The 19,749-nt window shown below is 41.7% G+C and overlaps 1 protein-coding gene across 1 annotated transcript; it reads right to left on the bottom strand.

The window, feature by feature from the left end:
• Positions 1-332: 332 nt before the first annotated feature.
• On the bottom strand, positions 333-18,546 carry LOC139383343 (endoplasmic reticulum oxidoreductase 1 alpha). Its single transcript, XM_071127847.1, has 16 exons — positions 18,394-18,546; positions 8,539-8,658; positions 8,360-8,443; positions 8,095-8,139; positions 6,339-6,409; positions 5,320-5,393; positions 4,916-5,036; positions 4,659-4,705; positions 4,475-4,483; positions 4,346-4,372; positions 3,879-3,971; positions 2,957-3,203; positions 2,203-2,272; positions 1,971-2,057; positions 1,638-1,774; positions 333-1,484 (listed from the first exon to the last, which is right to left on the bottom strand). Exons 1-16 carry the CDS (start codon positions 18,475-18,477, stop codon positions 1,424-1,426), a joined length of 1,377 nt encoding a protein of 458 aa, XP_070983948.1. The 5' UTR covers positions 18,478-18,546; the 3' UTR covers positions 333-1,423.
• Between the last annotated feature and the right edge of the window lie 1,203 nt (positions 18,547-19,749).

A 19,749-nucleotide genomic window follows, 5' to 3' on the forward strand; every position in this document is an offset into this window, starting at 1 on the left:
GGGGTAATCTAAAATAACCCTAATTTATAAGACCGTTCTTATTTGATTAACGGTGGTCAGACCCATCTATGTGAAGCTAGCCACAATAGTGGACTTTGCGGTTAGCCTTCAAAATAAAAGTGTAATTGACAGTGATGCTAATTAATACAAATAGTAGAATTATGACATAATTGAATAGATCATGCTAAACGAGGTTGAAATGTTATATAAAATCAACAAAAGACAATCTGTTTAATTCACACTGGATTTAGAATAGAATTGCATTTAGAATTGCATTAGGGGCATACTTATTTCACTGTACAGCATTAATATATATATATATATATATACATCCAAGTCAGGATGGCCTAGGAACAGTGAGTTAACTGCCTTGTTCAGGGGCAGAACGACAGATTTTTTTTTTTTTTTTACCTTTGTAGCTTAGGGAATCGGTTACTGGCCCAACACTGTAACCACTAGGCTTACCTATGGACTGTGGATCAATGACATGGAGTATCAGTCTACTCAGTGACACCCAGAGAACATTAGTGTCGTTGCTCTTATTGTGGGACTCTGAAAGAACTGTGAATTGATCCACATTTATTGTCAACCTGTGTGTATTGAACACTATTCCAGAGGAAAAACAAGTCTGATAACTCTGAGGAGGACATTGGGAAAAAAATATCTTGGGTATTGAGTAGACTGATACCCCATTTCATTGATCCCCACTCCTTAGGTAAAGCTGTACAGTGCAATATGAATGTCAATACACACAATAGGCTGCCTGGGGAGGTGATTTCAGTCACAGTCCCACGATAAGAGCTACAACGCTAATATTTGTGTAAACTCTTCACAGTTGTGTTCTGTGTGTCACCAAGTAGACTGGTAACCCATTTCATTGCTTCACATTCCAACCTTCTGTAACCTTCTGCATCACTTTCAAAAAGGCAAACCGCAAATTCCACTATTGTGCCTAATCGTTATTGTGGCTAGCTTCACAACACAACCCGGTCTGGTCGAGCATCATGAAGCTAGCTGGCTGCTTATAGCGTTAGCCTTGGGCAACAGGGTTTAGTAGCTGGCTAGCTATTTATTATCGCGAACTGAAGAATACCAGAAGTTGCGGTCCAACAGAACATTCTGCAATTAAACTGTGTTATTTGATGTAACAAATACTCAAACTCTGATTCGAACTGTAGATCAAAACTGTGTGAAAACACCCTTATTGGCAAGTAGCTCAAAGGGGATTGGCTACGGCCCATGTTCCTTTGTTTGTTTAGTTAGATCCCTTGTAAAGTCACTTGTCAGGACTTTCACTTGTGTCTTTCAGCAGCCCCAAATACCCCAGCTACATGCTGATGCTGTTGTATTTTGAATCATTTCTAATCAGCCTGGTTATTCTTTTGTGGGTATGTAGCTCTCTGTAGGGACGTGTGGGTTCAGGCTACCGGACCTTAGACAGCAGTGATCGGAAGTTCTCCAACTCTCTGATGCTGGTTGAAATCCTGAAAAACAAAATGTAAACCTTTTACACAATGAAGTTCCTGTATGAAATGGGTTTGAGTAGAGTTAAGAGTGGTTGTCATATAGATTTTATGATGATTTGAACTGGCATGTCTTTTCTAGTATATCGAATTCTATGCCAGGAACTATTGTACCTTCCAAAGGCATTGAGAAGAGACACTATCTCTTGGCGACTGAGCTGGAAAGTGAGCCGGGCGCTGCTGGATTTGGGCAGAGCCTCGATCTGTCGCTCGGAAAACAAGATCTTCAGGGCTGTGCCTAACCCCTGAGTCTGCATGGAGTGAGAGTGTATACTTATAGCATTCATAACGACCTAAGTCACCTCAATCCCTCTACATTGGTCAAGGTGTCTACAATACAATATTACCTCACTAACTAAAGTAGATCTTTGTATCACCAAAATAAAATGTCTGAGCAGTCAAATATCACACACACAAAGAGTTAAGAGGACTCTCCTGTTCACTCGCCTGTAGTTTGCCCCAGAGCCTGCACTTAAAGCAGCCCACACAGTCCATGATCCTGGAGATGTTGCGGAAGGTCAGCCTGAAATCCTCCTGATGTCAATGAAAAGAAAGAGCAATTACAACAGAAAGAGAAGCACAGATAGTGGTTTAGTAGTTCAACAGACATGACTACATAACATCCATAGAGTTCAATGTGTTCTAAGAGTACTATACTGTAGGTCTATAGCATACTTACCTTGAGATTGGCAGCTTCCTCCTTATTCCCAGCAAACAGAGACGTTTCGTCAAAGTGCAAAGGGAAAGACCTGAGGGGTGTTAAAGAGTTTTTCACTGCGATGATACAACACAAGCAGGTACCTTTTAGAGTACATCAGCTTTTACGCAGCACATTGAAATATCAGCTGATGTAAGAAGGGCTATATAAATACATTTGATTTGATGTAATATGCATATACATTATTTATGAAGCATATATAGGGTGCTTATGAAGACTGCATGAATATAGTACATTTATCATCAACTAGATTCAGTTGCGGGCCGATTCTTTCTTGAGCACATGTTCGGGGGGCCGGAAAATCGTTTCTAGATTGCAAATTGACTGCAAGAAGCCAAACCGATATAATGTTTGACTAAAACAATCATTTCAAACCTTGCTTACATTTGTATATGATCATGTGTCTCGATTATGCGTGAGAACACTTGGGAACAGATTTCTTGAATGAAAATCACTTTACAGATTTTTATGTCCAACAAAAATGTTACAAAAATGTTTCCTCAGAAAACTTGGCGGGCCAAATAAAACCACCCGTGGGCAAAATTCAGTCCACCAGATGGTGAACCCTGCTATAGTATGACTTTGTTTGTTTAACATGGTGTATCAATATACTGTTAATTCATCTGGACCGTGACCAAATACATATTTATACATTTTGCTTAGTGTTTAACATAATTGGATCGACCCAGTAATTCTTTGCCTGCAGTACACTCACTTGGCCACCTGGAGGAGCTCTAGGAGCACGCGTTTGTGTTGTCGGTCCTGGGTGGGTTGGCCAGTGTACAGCTGGAAGGAGGGGCGCTGGAGAAGAGGCAGGACTTTGGCCAGGGCACGCAGCTCGATCAGGTAGAGGAAGTAGAGGTTGCGCAGCCTCTTTGGGCCCTCGCCGTTGGTCAGCTGGGAATCGAAACGTTTTTGGAACTCAGAGACATTGTGACCCCACTTCTTCTGGAACCAGTTGTCTGAGAGGGAGGAGGAAGGAGGTGAGACTTTGGCCCTGTCCAGAAACAACCACTGGCCCATACCCCCTGGACACTTGTAGAGATCTGAGAGGATTTGATTTAATTAGTATAGTGCCACCTTGCCCTCTGATAGGCTTGCTTACATTTTGTCCAATCCTCTCAGATCTATCTGTCTAGGGGGAGGGGGTTGGGGCTAGCAGATGTTTCTGTGCAGGTTCTTTGATACACCCCTCCTCAATGGACATATTGTAATACATATTCCCATTGCAGATATAAAGAGGTGAAAAGTAAATATGGTATAGGCATAACAGTTAATCTGGGCAACATGCAACTCCATCGAACATCTTTGGGATGAAGCCAGGCTGATGGGCGATTAAGCCAGGCTTAATCGCCCAACATCAGTGCCTGACCTCACTAATGCTCTTGTGGCTGTGGAAGCAAGTCCCAGCAGCAATGTTCCAACATCTAGTGGAAAGTCTTCCAAGAAGAGTAGAGGCTGTTATAGCAGCAAAGGAGGGACCAACTCCATATTAATGCCCATGATTTTGTAATGAGATTCTCAACAAGCAGGTGTTCACATACTTTTGGTCATGTAGTGTACCAACCAGCTTCCTCTTTGTGTGTGTGTGTGTGTGTGTGTGTGTGAGAGAGAGAGAGAGAGAGAGAGAGACTCACCATCTAGGAGGTACCGGGCACTCAGGTGTATGTTGATGCTAGAGTGGAGCCCAGAGACGAGCCTAAAGAAAGCCCTCTTTTCCACACACTGGCCTGGGAGGATATCGGGGATGATAGACAACTGAGGCTCATTGGTCAGTCAACCTAGCAACCTGTGCTGGCTTCAATATTTTATTTTCTCATTGTCCTTTTCTAGCACGGTAACCAAGACAGCTCGGCACAGAACAATAGTGTGAAAGGGGTAAATATGTATCAGAACATTGTGCTTCAAGATATTCATAGGACAATGAGTGGATGTCATTGATTTACATTTTAGTAATTTAGCAGACGCTCTTATCCAGAGTAATTAGCGTTAAGTGCCTTGATCAGGGGCACATTGGCAGATTTTTCACCTTGTCGGCTCTGGTATTCGAACCTCTCTAACTGCTAGGCTACCTGGTCAATGTTACAAGTGTTTTACTGCTTACCATCCAGCCAACTGTAAAATGTCTTCCCTGCAAAGACATGAGATTATTAATTTTATGGGATACTCATTGAGCTCAACGAACAAACATTCCATGGTCCAAAATAACTATAATTGTAAACATGATCCTTACCATCAGTTCCTGTGGGTGGAAAGAAACAATAAAAGATCAATGAAAATCTTTGGTTGCAACTTGCAATACAAAATATATATTGTATATTCTTGACACTTAGATCAATTAGAATTTATTCTTTAAAGCTAATTATTGCATTTGAAGATTATGGAATTACTACAGTGGGTAAATCAGGTGGACTTACCACTGTAAGATGCCATAGGATTTAGAGGTCGCTTCACAGTGTATGGTCTGAGGAAAATCATATTGTAGCCTACTGTTAACATCCAAAATCTAAATTGCAATGCCATTTCATTGTTTAAGTGGCAACTGATTCACATCCAAGGGAAGCATTTATGAACTTTTTTAAGCATTACAACTCATAAGCATGTATGACATGCATAAAGCATTTATAATGACTTATTCATGAAAAAGTTATTATAAAGTGTAACCAAGTCTTACTTGAAGCAGTTCTCCTCATAGATGCTGTTCCAGATTTGCCAGGCCTCGGGCCCCTTGTATCCAGTGAAGCGCTCTGGATTTAGCAGTAGATCCACGTACTGGGAATCAGGAGACTCCTCATCTTAGAATAAACAGCGTATGAAAGAACCTTCATAAAGAGGATGAGTCTGTTGCATCTATTCTACCATACTGCAGCCTACTACAGGATACTGTAGCCTACAGCACAAGAGGATGCTAAGAGGATGGAAGATTTAACATCCCTCTTGAATGAAAGGCTGTTGCCTCAGGCACAAATAATGTTAAGTCTAGCTGTCTTTCACAGATATTTGGACGAGTTTAACATTCAAAATATTTAAATTCAACAAAATCCTTCACTGAGAAGAGAACATGGTTGGCTTACTTACCATCAATCACACAGAATCGTTCTGCCTCGTCATCATGCTTGTTCCATTCCAGGAGGGCCTGTCTGGTCTCCTTACTGCACAGAGAAACAACCACAGGGATGTCAAGTTATTGATCCAACACGAGATGAAGTAGTATCAGGCCCGGTCCTGGCCGTTCTGCCGCCCTAGGAGAGGCAAAACAAATAGCTGCTTTCCGCAAAACTACAATAGTCCCAACAAGCAAAATACGTATTTTCCAGATATTGAAATCAGGTTCCGTTTTGGTTCTGAATGAAAGTTGAAAAGATGATTGGGTCAGATTTGGTCCAGAATCTATGTTAAAACGATGTCGGTCTGTGCTTACTGGGGTGTAGCCTACAGCGTTGGCCCGCAATATAATTGTATGAATGCCCATCCATGTGGTAGGACTACCATTTGTAACAGGCAGTTGCATTGACTTAATTAGTCCTGATTACTGTGACTAATCACAATAACTATTTAAGCTCTGAATATCAGCTACCCAACTTTATCAGGAGTTATCCTGAGCGTATTTGCATTGAGAATCAATGTGTTTACACAGCGGGAAATGCAGAAGTTGATTCTTTTTCGCTCATCAAAAATGTGCAGATAAAAACTTGAAACCCACTGGTCATGACAATTTGCCCACAGGATGAAACTCCTGGACAGCAGTTGTAAGTAGCCTGATTGTCCATTCCATAGTCAATTTTACTTTGACCTGGTTTTAAAATATGTTGATTGTTAACATGTTAGCGCATTATTATTACTTTTTTGGTTGTATTTTACCCACTTTTCGCCCCAATTTTGTAATATCAAATTGGAATCCAATTACGATCTTGTCATATGCTTTTTGAGAGAAATTGTCATTGTTTTTGGGAAGAATTATGTGAGGTTTTATTTGTTGTTGGAGGTGCGTCTTGGTCAGAGCTCAGAAAATGCCACCCTCGTCAATCTGCCACCATGGGCAGCCGCCTAATCCTGCCTAATGCTACATCAGACTTGGCATAGAACTCGTACCTTACCTGAGGGAGCTGTCCACTGCTCCAAGCGTCTCAGCCTTCTCACACTCCTGGTTGTTTGCTTCAGCCAAGTACTACACGCATACACACACAAACATAGTTCAACTGTTTTAGCACATTTACAGTTGAAGTCCGAAGTTAACATACATTTAAACTCAGTTTTTCACAATTCCTGACATTTAATCCTAGTAAAAAATCCCTGTCTTAGATCAGTTAGGCTCACGACTTTATTTTAAGAAAGTGAAATGTCAGAATAATAGTAGAGAGAATGATTTATTGCAGCATTTATTTCTTTCAACATATTCCCAGTGGGTCAAAAGTTTACATACACTCAATTAGTATTTGGTAGCATTGCCTTTAAATTGTTTAACTTGGGTCAAACGTTTTGGGTAGCATTCCACAAGCTTCCCACAATAAGTTGGGTGAATTTTGGCCCATTCCTCCTGACAGAGCTGGTGTAACTGAGTCCGCTTTGTAGGACTCCTTGCTCGCACACGCTTTTTCAGTTCTGCCCACAAATCTTCTATAGGATTGAGGTCAGGGCTTTATGATGGCCACTCCAATACCTTGACTTTGTTGTCCTTAAGCCATTTTGCCACAACTTTGGAAGTATGCTTGGGGTCATTGTCCACTTGGAAGACCCATTTGCAACCAAGCTTTAACTTTAACTGATGTCTTGAGATGTTGCTTCAATATATCCACATCATTTTCGTTCCTCATGTCGCCATCTATTTTGTGAAGTGCACCAGTCCCTCCTGCAGCAAATCACCCCCACAACATGATGCTGCCACCCCTATTCTTTACGGTTGGGATTGTGTTCTTCAGTTTGCAAGCCTCCCCCTTTTTCCTCTAAACAGTTATATTTTTGTTTCATCAGACCAGATGACAAAAGTACGATCTTTGTCCCCATGTGCAGTTGAAAACCGTAGTCTGGCTTTTTTATGGTGGTTTTGGAGCAGTGGCCTCTTCCTTGCTGAGCGGCCTTTCAGGTTATGTCGATATAGGACTCGTTTTACTATGGATATACTGTAGATACTTTGTACCGGTTTCCTCCAGCATCTTCACAAGGTCCTTTGCTGTTGTTCTGGGATTGATTTGCACTTTTCGCACCAAAGTACGTTCATCTCTAGGAGACAGAACGCGTCTCCTTCCTGAGCAGAGTGACGGCTGTGTGGTCCCATGGTGTTTATACTTGTGTACTATTGTTTGCACAGATGAACGTGGTACCTTCAGGCGTTTGGAAATTGCTCCCAAGGATGAACCAGACTTGGCTGATTTCTTTTGATTTACCCATGATGTCAAGCAAAGAGGCACTGAGTTTGAAGGTAGGCCTTGAAATACACCCACAGGTACACCTCCAATTGACTCAAATGATGTCAATTAGCCTATCAGAAGCTTCTAAAGCCATGACATAATTTTCTGGAATTTTCCAAGCTGTTTAAAGGCACAGTCAACTTAGTGTATATGTAAACTTCTGACCCACAGGAATTGTGATACAGTGAAATAATTTGTCTGTAAACAATTGATGGAAAAATCACTTGTGTCATGCACAAAGTAGATGTCCTGACCGACTTGCCAAAATTATAGTTTGTTAACAAGACATTTGTGGAGTGTTTGAAAAATGAGTTTTAATGACTCTAACCTAAGTGTATGTAAACTTCTGACTACAACTGTAAATGGCCTAAGTGCACTACAGTAGCTATGTGATATGACCCTCATTTCAAATAATTCCCCTTCATAAAGTTCTTAATCATATTACCTTATTGTGATGGCCATTTGTTTTGATTCCCTCTGGAACCTCATTCTGTGGAACATGAGTACAATCTTAAAAGGTCACCTATGTAGCTTTATGGGCGACCCGACCATATATATATATATATATATATGTGTGAGTTATAGAGCCGTCATTCTCATTGAAAGCAAGTCTAATAAGCAGTAGATCCGTTCTATTGCTATGCACTCAACTTATATGAATCCTTATTTGATCAGTGACAGAGGTAGGCCAACGTTAGAAAGATACTCACTGGTGGACATGGGATCACGGCACAGTTCTTTTGCCCACAGAGGCCATTGTCTGTCCAGAATGGACATGGCTTATTCAGGTTCACCTAAAGAACGGCGTAGAGATTTAGAGATAGAGATGTTATCATGATATACTGTAGTTGGGACACATGAAGTGACAGGTGTGAGAAGTCTGACTTGCCTTATAAAACCTAAAATAGTCAGACTCAAGCAGCTTCTGAAGTTTGGGGAAGAGTCGCTCATTGTTGAAGGCATCAATTGTCTCCACATCACAAGTGCAGTCATCCAAGCTACCGGTCACCTGTGATAACAAAAGAAAGTGTACATGAACTGTAAGCATACTTCAACTGTAGGGCCTATAATTCACAATTCAAACTTTGATCTGAAAACAGTTTGCCATAGGGTGGAGAGAAATGTTTGCATTTTTATGTATCTGATCGAGAGTGACTAACAAAAGCAATGGGGGCCCTCCTAGTCAGTAATTCGATCATGATTACTACAAGTTTAGATAGCTGGCTAGACCAATCTAAAAACATTTTGCCTGACATGGGGTAATTGAGTGACTGTCAGTGACTGACCTAACAAGAGGAAAAACTGCTGATGCACAACCACATTTAAAAAAATTGCACCTTGTGTATTCTACTATTTCAAAGGAAAATTCTACCCAAAAATGAAATTTTGGCATTTGTTTCATTAGTCCATTATTGACATAGTCCCGAAATGTTTAGCTTATCAGCAATAAAGTTTTCAAGATATTTAAGTTTCAAAATACAGAAATCATCCCCGTATTATGTATTTTGCAAAATGCAACATCATATGATGCAAAATAGTTTTTTGGGTGGAGTTTTCCTTTAACTCTTGATTGATCAGTTGCCCATCCTAGTCATAAACAAATGTGACCCGATTCAGGAAACTAGGCGTATGTCACAAGCCACGACATCACAGGAGAGCCATTTGAAAGTTAAAAAAAAGATTTGGGGCAGAAATGCCTTCTTGAACATGTGAACTTTCATGTTCCTTAATAACAAACATTTATGCCATCTGTAAATGGTTTAGCCAAAGAAAAAGACAGGAACCTTCCTGTTAGCCATGATTGGCTGAGATAATGAGTGGGCTGGACATGCCGAGAGATGAGTTTCAGATTGTTCTGCGATGTAGCATCTTGCGTCTATGAAAGGAGCTGCTCGTTTAGTGTCAATAATATTTTCTACTCCAGTTTTTTTCTAAAGATATAATGTTAGCCATGGAGAACTGCAAATATATTGCTACTGCTCTCAATTACATTGCGGCCCTGAATTTCAGGCGCTAACGACAAAGGTGAGTTGGATAAAGTTGTGATAGACTACTTTCTGGAGGACGATCGTGCCTCTCTGAATCAGACGATGAGGAAATCCCCTATTTAGGTCAAAACATTTTCATTGAAGAAGACATTGTAGAGTCTTCTAATGACGGTGATGGGGAAGAAATGGCGATCAACAGTGTTGTTGTTTCACGGAAGAAGTTGACCGAGTTTTGAAATCAGTGGAACACAACGGGCCAAACAAGCAGTGCAAACTAAATGAAAATGACACAGGACGTCTTATTTAATGAAAGTGGTTGCAGTGTGCTGTGAAGCTTTCATCCATGTATACGGGTAAGAATCTAGCTACAGTTTCAGATAGTATACGTTTCTAATTTTGTCAGAAAGTTGCTGTTAGCTAGCCAGCTGGAGTTCGACAGCTGGCTTGCTAGCTAATGTTAACATTGAACCTAATTTATTTGGTTAACTTTAGCTATGACAATCGGTTTGTATTGCTAGTAACGTTACTCTATGGATTGGGATTATAGTGCATTTTTTTAGCTTGCTGACGTGACATGCCGAAACAAAAGACCAAGTTAAAGCTTGCTGTTAGTGGTGTTTTCTCAGAATGCCATTTCACATTACTAGTTATAGCCTAATGTCAGCTAGCTAATGTTAACATTGAACCTAATTTATTTGGTTAACTCTAGCTATGACAACCGGTTTGTATTGCTAGTAACGTTACTTTATGGGTTGGGATTATTATTTTTTAGCTAGCTAATGTTACATGTCTAAACAAAAGATCCCAAGTTAAAGCTTACTGTGAGCTAGCTAACGTTAGATGGCTGGCTTGCTAGCTAACATTCATTTACGTGTATGAAGTGTGTGTAACATTAGTGAGGTTATCTCAGAATGTCATTTCGCATCTATTGTATAATAATGCAAAAATATGTGTATCTGGAATTTGTCTTTCAACATCAGTAGAACACACCGGACTCTCCTCCACCAGTCATACAAGGAGAATGGTCTAATGCCTCCCATCATAAAGAGAGCTGGCCCAAGCAAGCAAAGGCAGCAGCGCAGTCATCAACTACATGCACCATTTCTTCACCAACTATTGAGTTGGGGAAACAAGTCTGGTCCTGAATTGTGATAACTGCAGTGGCCAAAACAAGAACAGGTTTGTGCTCGGATATTGAGCCTGGCGGACCATGCACAAACTCCACCAGTCTGGACCTTGACTTCCAGATCACAGGCCATACCAAGTTTGCCCCCGGCTGGTGCTTCGGCCTCATCAAACAGCGCTTCTGAAAGACAAAAGTGAACACTTTGTCTGAGATTGCTGGTGTTGTGAAGAACAGCACTGTGACAGGGGTCAACATCCCACAGCTGGCTGGACTGGAGGATGCTACGGTGCTGGTGGAAAGCTATGACTTGTTACACGTGGTCTTACAGACGGTATAACACCTGACTCCGTACTTCAGGCCGCTGCCACAGATCAAGCTGTACCAGCAATTCAGGTCAAAATAATTTCATGGCATTGTATGAGGTTATTCTTCTTATTTAAACATGGTAGGTGAATTGATGTTGTGCAGGGTTGTAATGTTTTCTGATTTTTTTGTTTGTTATTATTCCATTTTACAGCTTCGATGCTCTGGAGTCTGGTGTTGTCGCCAAGAAGCGTTCGGAACTGTCAGGACCAGGTTTCAGCTGCTGCATAATGCTGATATCCTTCCTCACATAGATGGTATACCTGTACAAGCACCACCTGGACTGGACACAGCTAGACAATCTTATCTTTATGAGAAGATGAGGGAGTTTTGCGACGAAGAGGCTATGGACATCACATACCCTGCACCAAAGTCAAGGGCAGGACAGAAACAGGCTCTCCGAATATAGATTCCCTTGTTCATGCGTGGTTCAGACGGACCAGTCATCAGCACTATCTGCAGTGAATCTATTCAAATGACTCTCTCCTAACACACACACACACACACACGCCATACGTTGCTGCTACTATTTATATTTATTTATTATCCTGCTGCTCAGCCATTTTACCCCTGATTGTATGCATATAACTAAACTCAGCAACAAAAAAAAATACGCCCCTTTTCCAGGACCCTGTCTTTCAAAGATAATTTGTAAAAATCCAAATAACTTCACAGATCTTCGTTGTAAACTGTTTAAAACACTGTTTCCCATGCTTGTTCAATGAACCATAAACAATTAATGAACATGCACCTGTGGAACGGTTATTAAGACACTAACAACTTACAGATGGTAGGCAATTCATGTCACAGTTATGAAAACTTAGGACACTAAAGAAGCCTTTCTACTGACTCTGAAAAACACCAAAAGAAAGACGCCCAGGGTCCCTGCTCATCTGCGTGAACGTGCCTTAGTGATGCTGCAAGGAGGCATGAGTACTGCAGATGTGGCCAGGGCAATAAATTGCAATGTTCATACTGTGAGATGCCTAAGACAGCGCTACAGGGAGACAGGACAGACAGCTGATCATCCTCGCAGTGGCAGACCACGTGTAACAACACCTGCACAGGATCGGTACATCCAAACATCACACATGCGGGACAGGTACAGGATGGCAACAACAACTGCCTGAGTTACACCAGGAATGCATTATCCCTCCATCAGTGCTCAGACTGTCCACAATAGGCTGAGACAGGCTGGACTGAGGGCTTGTAGGCCTGCTGTAAGGCATGTCCATACCAGACATCACCGGCAACAATGCCGCCTATGGGCACAAACCCACCGTCGCTGGACCAGACAGGACTGGCAAAAAGTGCTCTTCACTGATGACTCGCGGTTTTGTCTCACCAGGGGTGATGGTCGGATTTGCGTTTATCGTCGAAGGAATGAGCATTACACCGAGGCCTGTACTCTGGAGCGGGATCGATTTGGACGTGGAGGATCCTTCATGGTCTGGGGCGGTGTGTCACAGCATCATCGGGCTGAGCTTGTTCTTATTGTAGGCAATCTCAACACTGTGCGATACAGGGAAAACATCCTTCTCCCGCATGTGGTACCCTTCCTGCAGGCTCATCCTGACATGACCCTCCAGCATGACAATGCCACCAGCCATACTGCTCGTTCTGTGCATGATTTCCTGCAAGACAGGAATGTTAGTGTTCTGCCATGGCCAGCAAACAGCCCGGATCTCAATCCCATTGAGCACGTCTGGGACCTGTTGGATAGGAGAGTGAGGGCTAGGGCCATTCCCCCCAGAAATGTCCGGGAACTTGCAGGTGCCTTGGTGGAAGAGTGGGGTAACATCTCACAGCAGGAACTGGCAAATCTGGTGCAGTCCACGAGGAGTAGATGCACTGCAGTACTCAATGCAGCTGGTGGCCACACCAGATACTGACTGTTAGTTTTGATTTTGACTCCCCCTTTGTTCAGGGACACAATATTCAATTTCTGTTAGTCACCATCTGTTGAACTTGTTCAGTTTATGTCTCAGTTATCGAATCTTATGTTCATTCAAATATTTACACGTTAAGTTTGCTGAAAATAAACGCAGTTGACAGTGAGAGGACGTTTCTTTTTTTGCTGAGTTTACATTGTCTATCACTGATATCGTTATTGATATTGTTCTTGTACATACTGCATATTATTTTAACACTATCTATTTCTGATTTTGCTACTATGCAAGTAAACATTTGGCTGTACCGTTTACACCTTCTGTAGAGACCCATCCACTTAGCAATATAATTGATGTGGTCGTAACATGATTTTGTGACATACCACAACAATATGTGACTGTATCAAGTATTCACCACATAAATATATGGCGAATCCATCTGTTTATGTACTGTACATGTGCACCTCGCTCAGTTTTCAATTCAGGTAGCATGGCTTTAACTTTCAGCATGTATGAAATACTAAGTGTGTGTGTATCAGTATATAAATTATGCTAATGTACTGGTGTGAAGGCATCTGGGCAGTGGTCAAAAGTACTTAAGAAGTACTTTACAGTATTTTTACTTCAGTATTTTGGGAGGGTATCTGTACATTACTTTACTATTTCTATTTTTGGAAACTTTTACTTCACAGTCTGTTTGTTCCCACACTCGGGATTCTGACTCTCTATTGGTTACAAAGACTGTTGGCCTCCCATACTATTCTAACCACCTCTCGCCGGCTTTGTATTCATGTTACCTGATGAAATTGCTGTACAATATGATCTTGTTGCCATCTGATGCACATTCAGATGTCATAAATCAACACTGCAGAGCTATACCTGTACTATGCCATGCCTTGGTTGTATTACTGTTGATGATATCTGGAAATGTGCATGTACACTCTGGCCCATCTACTGTTGCTAGCCCCAATTCTGACTTGTGCTCTGATATCTGCTCCACTGATTTTTTGCACATTAACACTAGAAGCTTATTACCTAAAACGGATCAATTGAAAGTGTGGGTTCACAGCTCCAATCCAGATGTGTTGGTCATTACTGAGATGTGGTTAAAGAAGCGTGTTTTGAATACTGATGGTAACCTTTCTGGTTATAACCTTTATTCGGCAAGACAGCTCTTCCAAAGGTGGGGGAGTGGCAATCTTTAGTGCTCGGTTGTCTATCTTCAGAGCTCTAAACTGGGATATGCTTTAACACCCCGGCCATCCTACAATCTAAGCTTGATGCCCTCAATCTCACACAAATTATCAATGAACCTACCAGGTACAACTCCAAATCCGGAAACACGGGCACCCTCATATATGTCATGCTAACTAACTCGCCCTCCAAATACACCTCTGCTGTTTTCAATCAAGATCACTGCCTCATTGCCTGCATTCGTAATGGCTCCGCGACCAAACGACCATGCCTCATAACTGTCAAACGCTCCCTAAAACACTTCTGCGTGCAGGCCTTTGTAATCGACCTGGCCGGGGTATCATGGAATGACATTGACCTCATCCCATCAGTAGATGATGCCTGGCTATTCTTTAAAAGTGCCTTCCTCACCATCTTAAATAAGCGTGCCACAGTCAAAAAACTTAGAGCTAGGAATAGTCCTTGGTTCACTCCAGACCTGTCAGCCCTTGACAAGCACAAAAACATCCTGTGGCGTTCTGCATTAGCATCGAATAGCCCCCGTGATATGCAACTTTCCCGGGAAGTTAGGAACAAATATATACAGTAAGTTAGGAAAGCTAAGGCTAGCTTTATCAAACAGAATTTTGCATCCTGTAATACTAAATTCAAAAAGTAAAGTCCATGGAGAATAAAAGCACCTCCTCCCAGCTGCCCACTGCTCTGAGGCTAGGAAACACGGTCACCCCCGATAAATCCACTATAACTGAGAATTTTAAAAAGCATTTCTCTACAGCTGGCCATGATTTCTACCTGGCTACCCCAGTCAACTGCCCGGCATCCTCCACAGCAACCCGCCAAAGTCCCCACCATTTCTCCTTCACCCAAATCCAGATAGCTGATGTTCTGAAAGAGCTGCAAAATCTGGACCTCTACAAATCAGCCGGACCCTCTCTTTCTAAAATGATCTGCCGAAATTGTTGCAACCCCTATTACTAGCCTGTTCAACCTCTTTTTCGTATCGTCTGAGATTCCCAAAGATTGGAAAGCTGCCGCGGTCATCCCCCTCTTAAAAGGGGGTGACACTCTAGACCCAAACTGCTACAGACCCAAATCTATCCTACCCTGTCTTTCTAAGGTCTTTGAAAGCCAAGTCAACAAACAGATTACCGACCATTTCGAATCCGACCGTACCTTCTCCGCTATGCAATCTGGTTTCAGAGCTGGTCATGGGTGCATCTCAGCCACACTCAAGGTTCTAAACGACATCATAACCGCCATCGATAAGAGACCCTACTGTGCAGCCGTATTCATCGACCTGGCCAAGGCTTTCGACTCTGTCAATCACCACATTCTTATTGGCAGACTCGACAACCTTGGTTTCTCAAATGATTGCCTCGCCTGGTTTACCAGCTACTTCTCAGACAGAGTTTAGTGTGTCAAATCGGAGGGCCTTTTGTCCAGGCCTCTGGCAGTTTCTATGAGGGTGCCACAGGATTCAATCCTCGGGCCGACTCTCTTCTCTGTATACATCAATGATGTTGCTCTTGATTGCTCGTGATTCTCTGATACTCCTCTACGCAGATGACACCATTCTGTATACTTCTGGCCCCTCTTTGGACACTGTGTTAACTAACCTCCAGACGACCTTCAATGCCATACAACTCTCCTTCCTTGGCCTCCAACTGCTCTTAAATGCAAGTAAAACTAAATGCATGTTATTCATCCGATCACTGCCCCACCTACTCGCCCATCCAGCATCACTACTCTGGACGGCTCTGACTTAGAATACATGGACAACTACAAATACCTAGGTGTCTGGTTAGACTGTAAACTCTCCTTCCAGACTCACATTAAGCATCTCCAATCCAAAATTCAATCTAGAATTGGCTTCCTATATCGCAACAAAGCATCCTTCACTCATGCTGCCAAACATACCCTTATAAAACTGACCATCCTACCGATCCTCGACTTCGGTGATGTCATCTATAAAATAGCCTCCAAGACTCTACTCAACAAACTGGATGCAGTCTATCACAGTGCCATCCGTTCTGTCACCAAAGCCCCATACACTACCCACCATTGCCCCCTGTACGCTCTCGTTGGTTGGCCCTCGCTTCAAACTCGTCGCCAAACCCACTGGCTACAGGTTATCTACAAATCTTTGCTAGGTAAAGCCCTGTCTTATTTCAGCTCACTGGTCACAATAGCAGCACCCACTCGTAGCACGCGCTCCAGCAGGTATATCTCACTGGTCACCCCCAAAGCCAATTCCTCCTTTGGTTGTCTTTCCTCCCAGTTCTCTGCTGCCAATGACTGGAACGAACTGCAAAAATTTCTGAAGCTGGAGACTCATATCTCCCTCACTAGCTTTAAGCGCCAGCTGTCAGAGCAGCTCACAGATCACTGCACCTGTACATAGCCCATCTATCTATCTACCTACCTCATCCCCATACTGTATGTATCTTGCTCCTTTGCACCCCAGTATCTCTACTTGCACATTCATCTTCTGCACATCTACCATTCTGTTTAATTGCTGTGTTGTAATTACTTCGCCACCATGGCCTATTTATTGCCTTAACTTCCTTATCTTACCTCATTTGCACTCACTGTAAATATACTTTTTGTTTTCTTTTGTTCTACTGTATTATTGACTACGTTTTGTTTAATCCATGTGTAACTCTGTGTTGTTGTATGTGTCGAATTGCTATGTTTTATCTTGGCCAGTTCGCAGTTGCAAATGAGAACTTGCTCTCAACTCTCAACCTGGTTAAATAAAGGTGAAATTTAAAAAAATAAAAATAAAAATTCAAAGGCTCAGTCATGGACACTCTTACTGACAGTTGTGGCTGCTTTGTGTGATGTATTGTTGTCTCTCGATCTTTGTGCTGTTGACTGTGCCCAATGTTTGTACCATGTTTTGTGCTGCTACCATGTTGTGTTGCTACCATGTTGTTGTTATGTTGCTGCCTTGCTATGTTGTTGTCTTAGGTCTCTCTTTATGTTGTGTTGTCTCTTGTTGGGATGTCGGTTTTGTCCTATATTTAGATTGCATTTATTTATTTTAATCTCGCGCCCTGGCAGGAGGCCTTTTGGTAGGCCGTCATTGTAAGTAAGAATTTGTTCTTAACTGACTTGCCTAGTTACATAATGGTTAAATAAATAAAATAAATAATAATGTACTATTTACATTACTATACATTTTCCCTGACACCCAAAAGTACTCTTTTGACAGGAGAATTGTCTAATTCACACACTTATCAAGAAAACATCCCTACTGCATCTGATCTGGCAAACTCACTAAACACAAACACTTCGTTTGTAAATTATGTCTGAGTGCTGGAGTGTGCCCCTGAATATCCGTCAATAATTTATAAAAAAAAGAAAATTGTGCAGTCTGATTCAATAAGGAATTTCAAATGATTTATACTTTTACTCAAGTATGACAATTGAGTACTTTTTTCCCCCACTGGATGTGGCTGGGGGTTATAACATTTCTTTCACTTGACCCATCAATTTAGACAAGTGTCTGGGTAAGTGTCATCTAATATTTTTATCTGGACACTGTTTACCTGGAATATTTTCTTATTGTTGGCTACTACCACTTTTAGTCTTACCTACACTACACAATGTTTAGCACATGGCCTCATGTGAATCCTTAAAGAGATGGGTGGGGCTGGCTTAAGAGGGTGTGAACAATGCTGAATGGGTGTAGACAAAGGAGAGCTCTCCAGTAGGTACCAAACAATTCTAAGGCCATTTTCTCAAAAGTGAGTTTATAAGTGTATCAAAGCACAGTTACGTTCCCATTGTTTCTAAAAAAAATGCTTTGTATGATACATTTTGTAGCTCTGAGTCTCTACTTTTATCCAATGTAAACAAACCAATTTCAAATGTTGCTACATAAGACCGAATCCAGGTGAGTCACATTTTTAAGTTAAACATTGTTCACAGCGACTCTGAACAACAAAACCTAATGGAGGCATAGAACCTATTTTAGGTTATTATATAGTAAGACAGTAGTTGTACCAGGTCATTGATAAGTTATATTCCTCAAGAATCAATGGGTAGGCTAGAAATTGAAAATATCCCAGAATGTGTTCTAAAAGTTTCCGAGGCATTCGTCATAGTGCAACAAATATCAAACCAATAGAAATGTCTAGTAGACCGCAGCAAAATATTAGTAGCCGAAGAGCATTGATTACCTGGCAGAAACACCCGTGCGCGGCAGAGCTCGACACCTGGAGGTAATACATCGAAAGAACACCCAGAAAAACATACCGCTTCATTTGGTTGCAAATAGTTGTAATTCAACACTTTTAAAAGTTAAGAGATTGAAGCCAAACGTTGCCGTTAATTCGGAGGAAAATGCTCCAGTCACACCGAGGTAAGGGTATGTATGATTCATCAAGAGATTTATCCCATGCTCATAAGCAGATATGTTTTATATAATGACGAGACGCTCATGTCTCCGCCCTAACAATGGGAGTCATTGTCCCAAAGGCTGAAAGGCACACTACAAGTTCCAAAAATAAGCCCATTAGAAACGCATTGGGTTGATTTTGGCTAGAATTAAATCTCACTTCGCCTCTTCCGCTCTGTTATGAGCAATTGACAGCGTTTGGTAGACGCGTTTAGCATTGGTTATCCGTGGAAGTTTGAATATTCACTCCATGCAATGGAAAAGGCTCATCTGAACATATATTCAGCAACCTCAGTTTATCTGACATTGTTTAAACTATCGTGGACCAAATGGTCACGTAATTCACGTAGTCGAGTGAGGCAACCGGAAGCGTGCTTGCCTCACTCGACTACGTGAATTACGTGACCATTTGTATAGGCGTTATATGTTCCGTATTGTCAATTGTGACGTACTATTCAACTGACAGCAATCTAGTGATTATTAGAATAATCAAACCGCTCATGTGGCGAGAACCGGAAGCGCCGACTGCCAGGGGAGGAGAGTGGGCGACTTTACGAAGAAATATCTGCGCAAGCGTCTTTGAAAGACAGTGTGAGTTACAGCGCTAACTGCTATGGAAGGTTGAGTGGGTACGTATGTGGTCGAATGTCTAGCTAGTGTAGTCCGTGGGACAGAATGGAAAAGGTCGGATGTTGTGATAACATGCTAAAATTGCTTAATTGTTTTGGTTGGCTCAGCATTTTAATTCGTTGGTATTGCTAGGTAGCAAGCTAACCTTTATGCCAATAGCAGCGAAGTAAACTAGCTATCTACATTAAATTCGACTGTATTGTGGCTAGCTCGCTCTCACCATCTAGCTAGGCAATCTCAACTCAAGTCTATCGTAAATCATGTTTAGTTAGCTTGGCTAGTTAGCTGTTCGTGTTTCTAGCTAAACTAGGTAGCTAACCAGTTATCGCAAACAAGGGGCTCAATAACTCAACTTTTCCCACATTGTTACGTTACAGCCTTATTCTAAAATGGATACAATAAAAAAAAAAACTAAACAATCTACACACATTACCCCATAATTACAAAGCGAAAATAGTTATGACATTTTTGCAAAAAATATTCAGGCCATTTGCTTTGAGACTCGTCT

Source organism: Oncorhynchus clarkii, chromosome 25, assembly GCF_045791955.1.
Source record: "Oncorhynchus clarkii lewisi isolate Uvic-CL-2024 chromosome 25, UVic_Ocla_1.0, whole genome shotgun sequence".
In the NCBI taxonomy this organism is placed as follows: domain Eukaryota; kingdom Metazoa; phylum Chordata; class Actinopteri; order Salmoniformes; family Salmonidae; genus Oncorhynchus; species Oncorhynchus clarkii.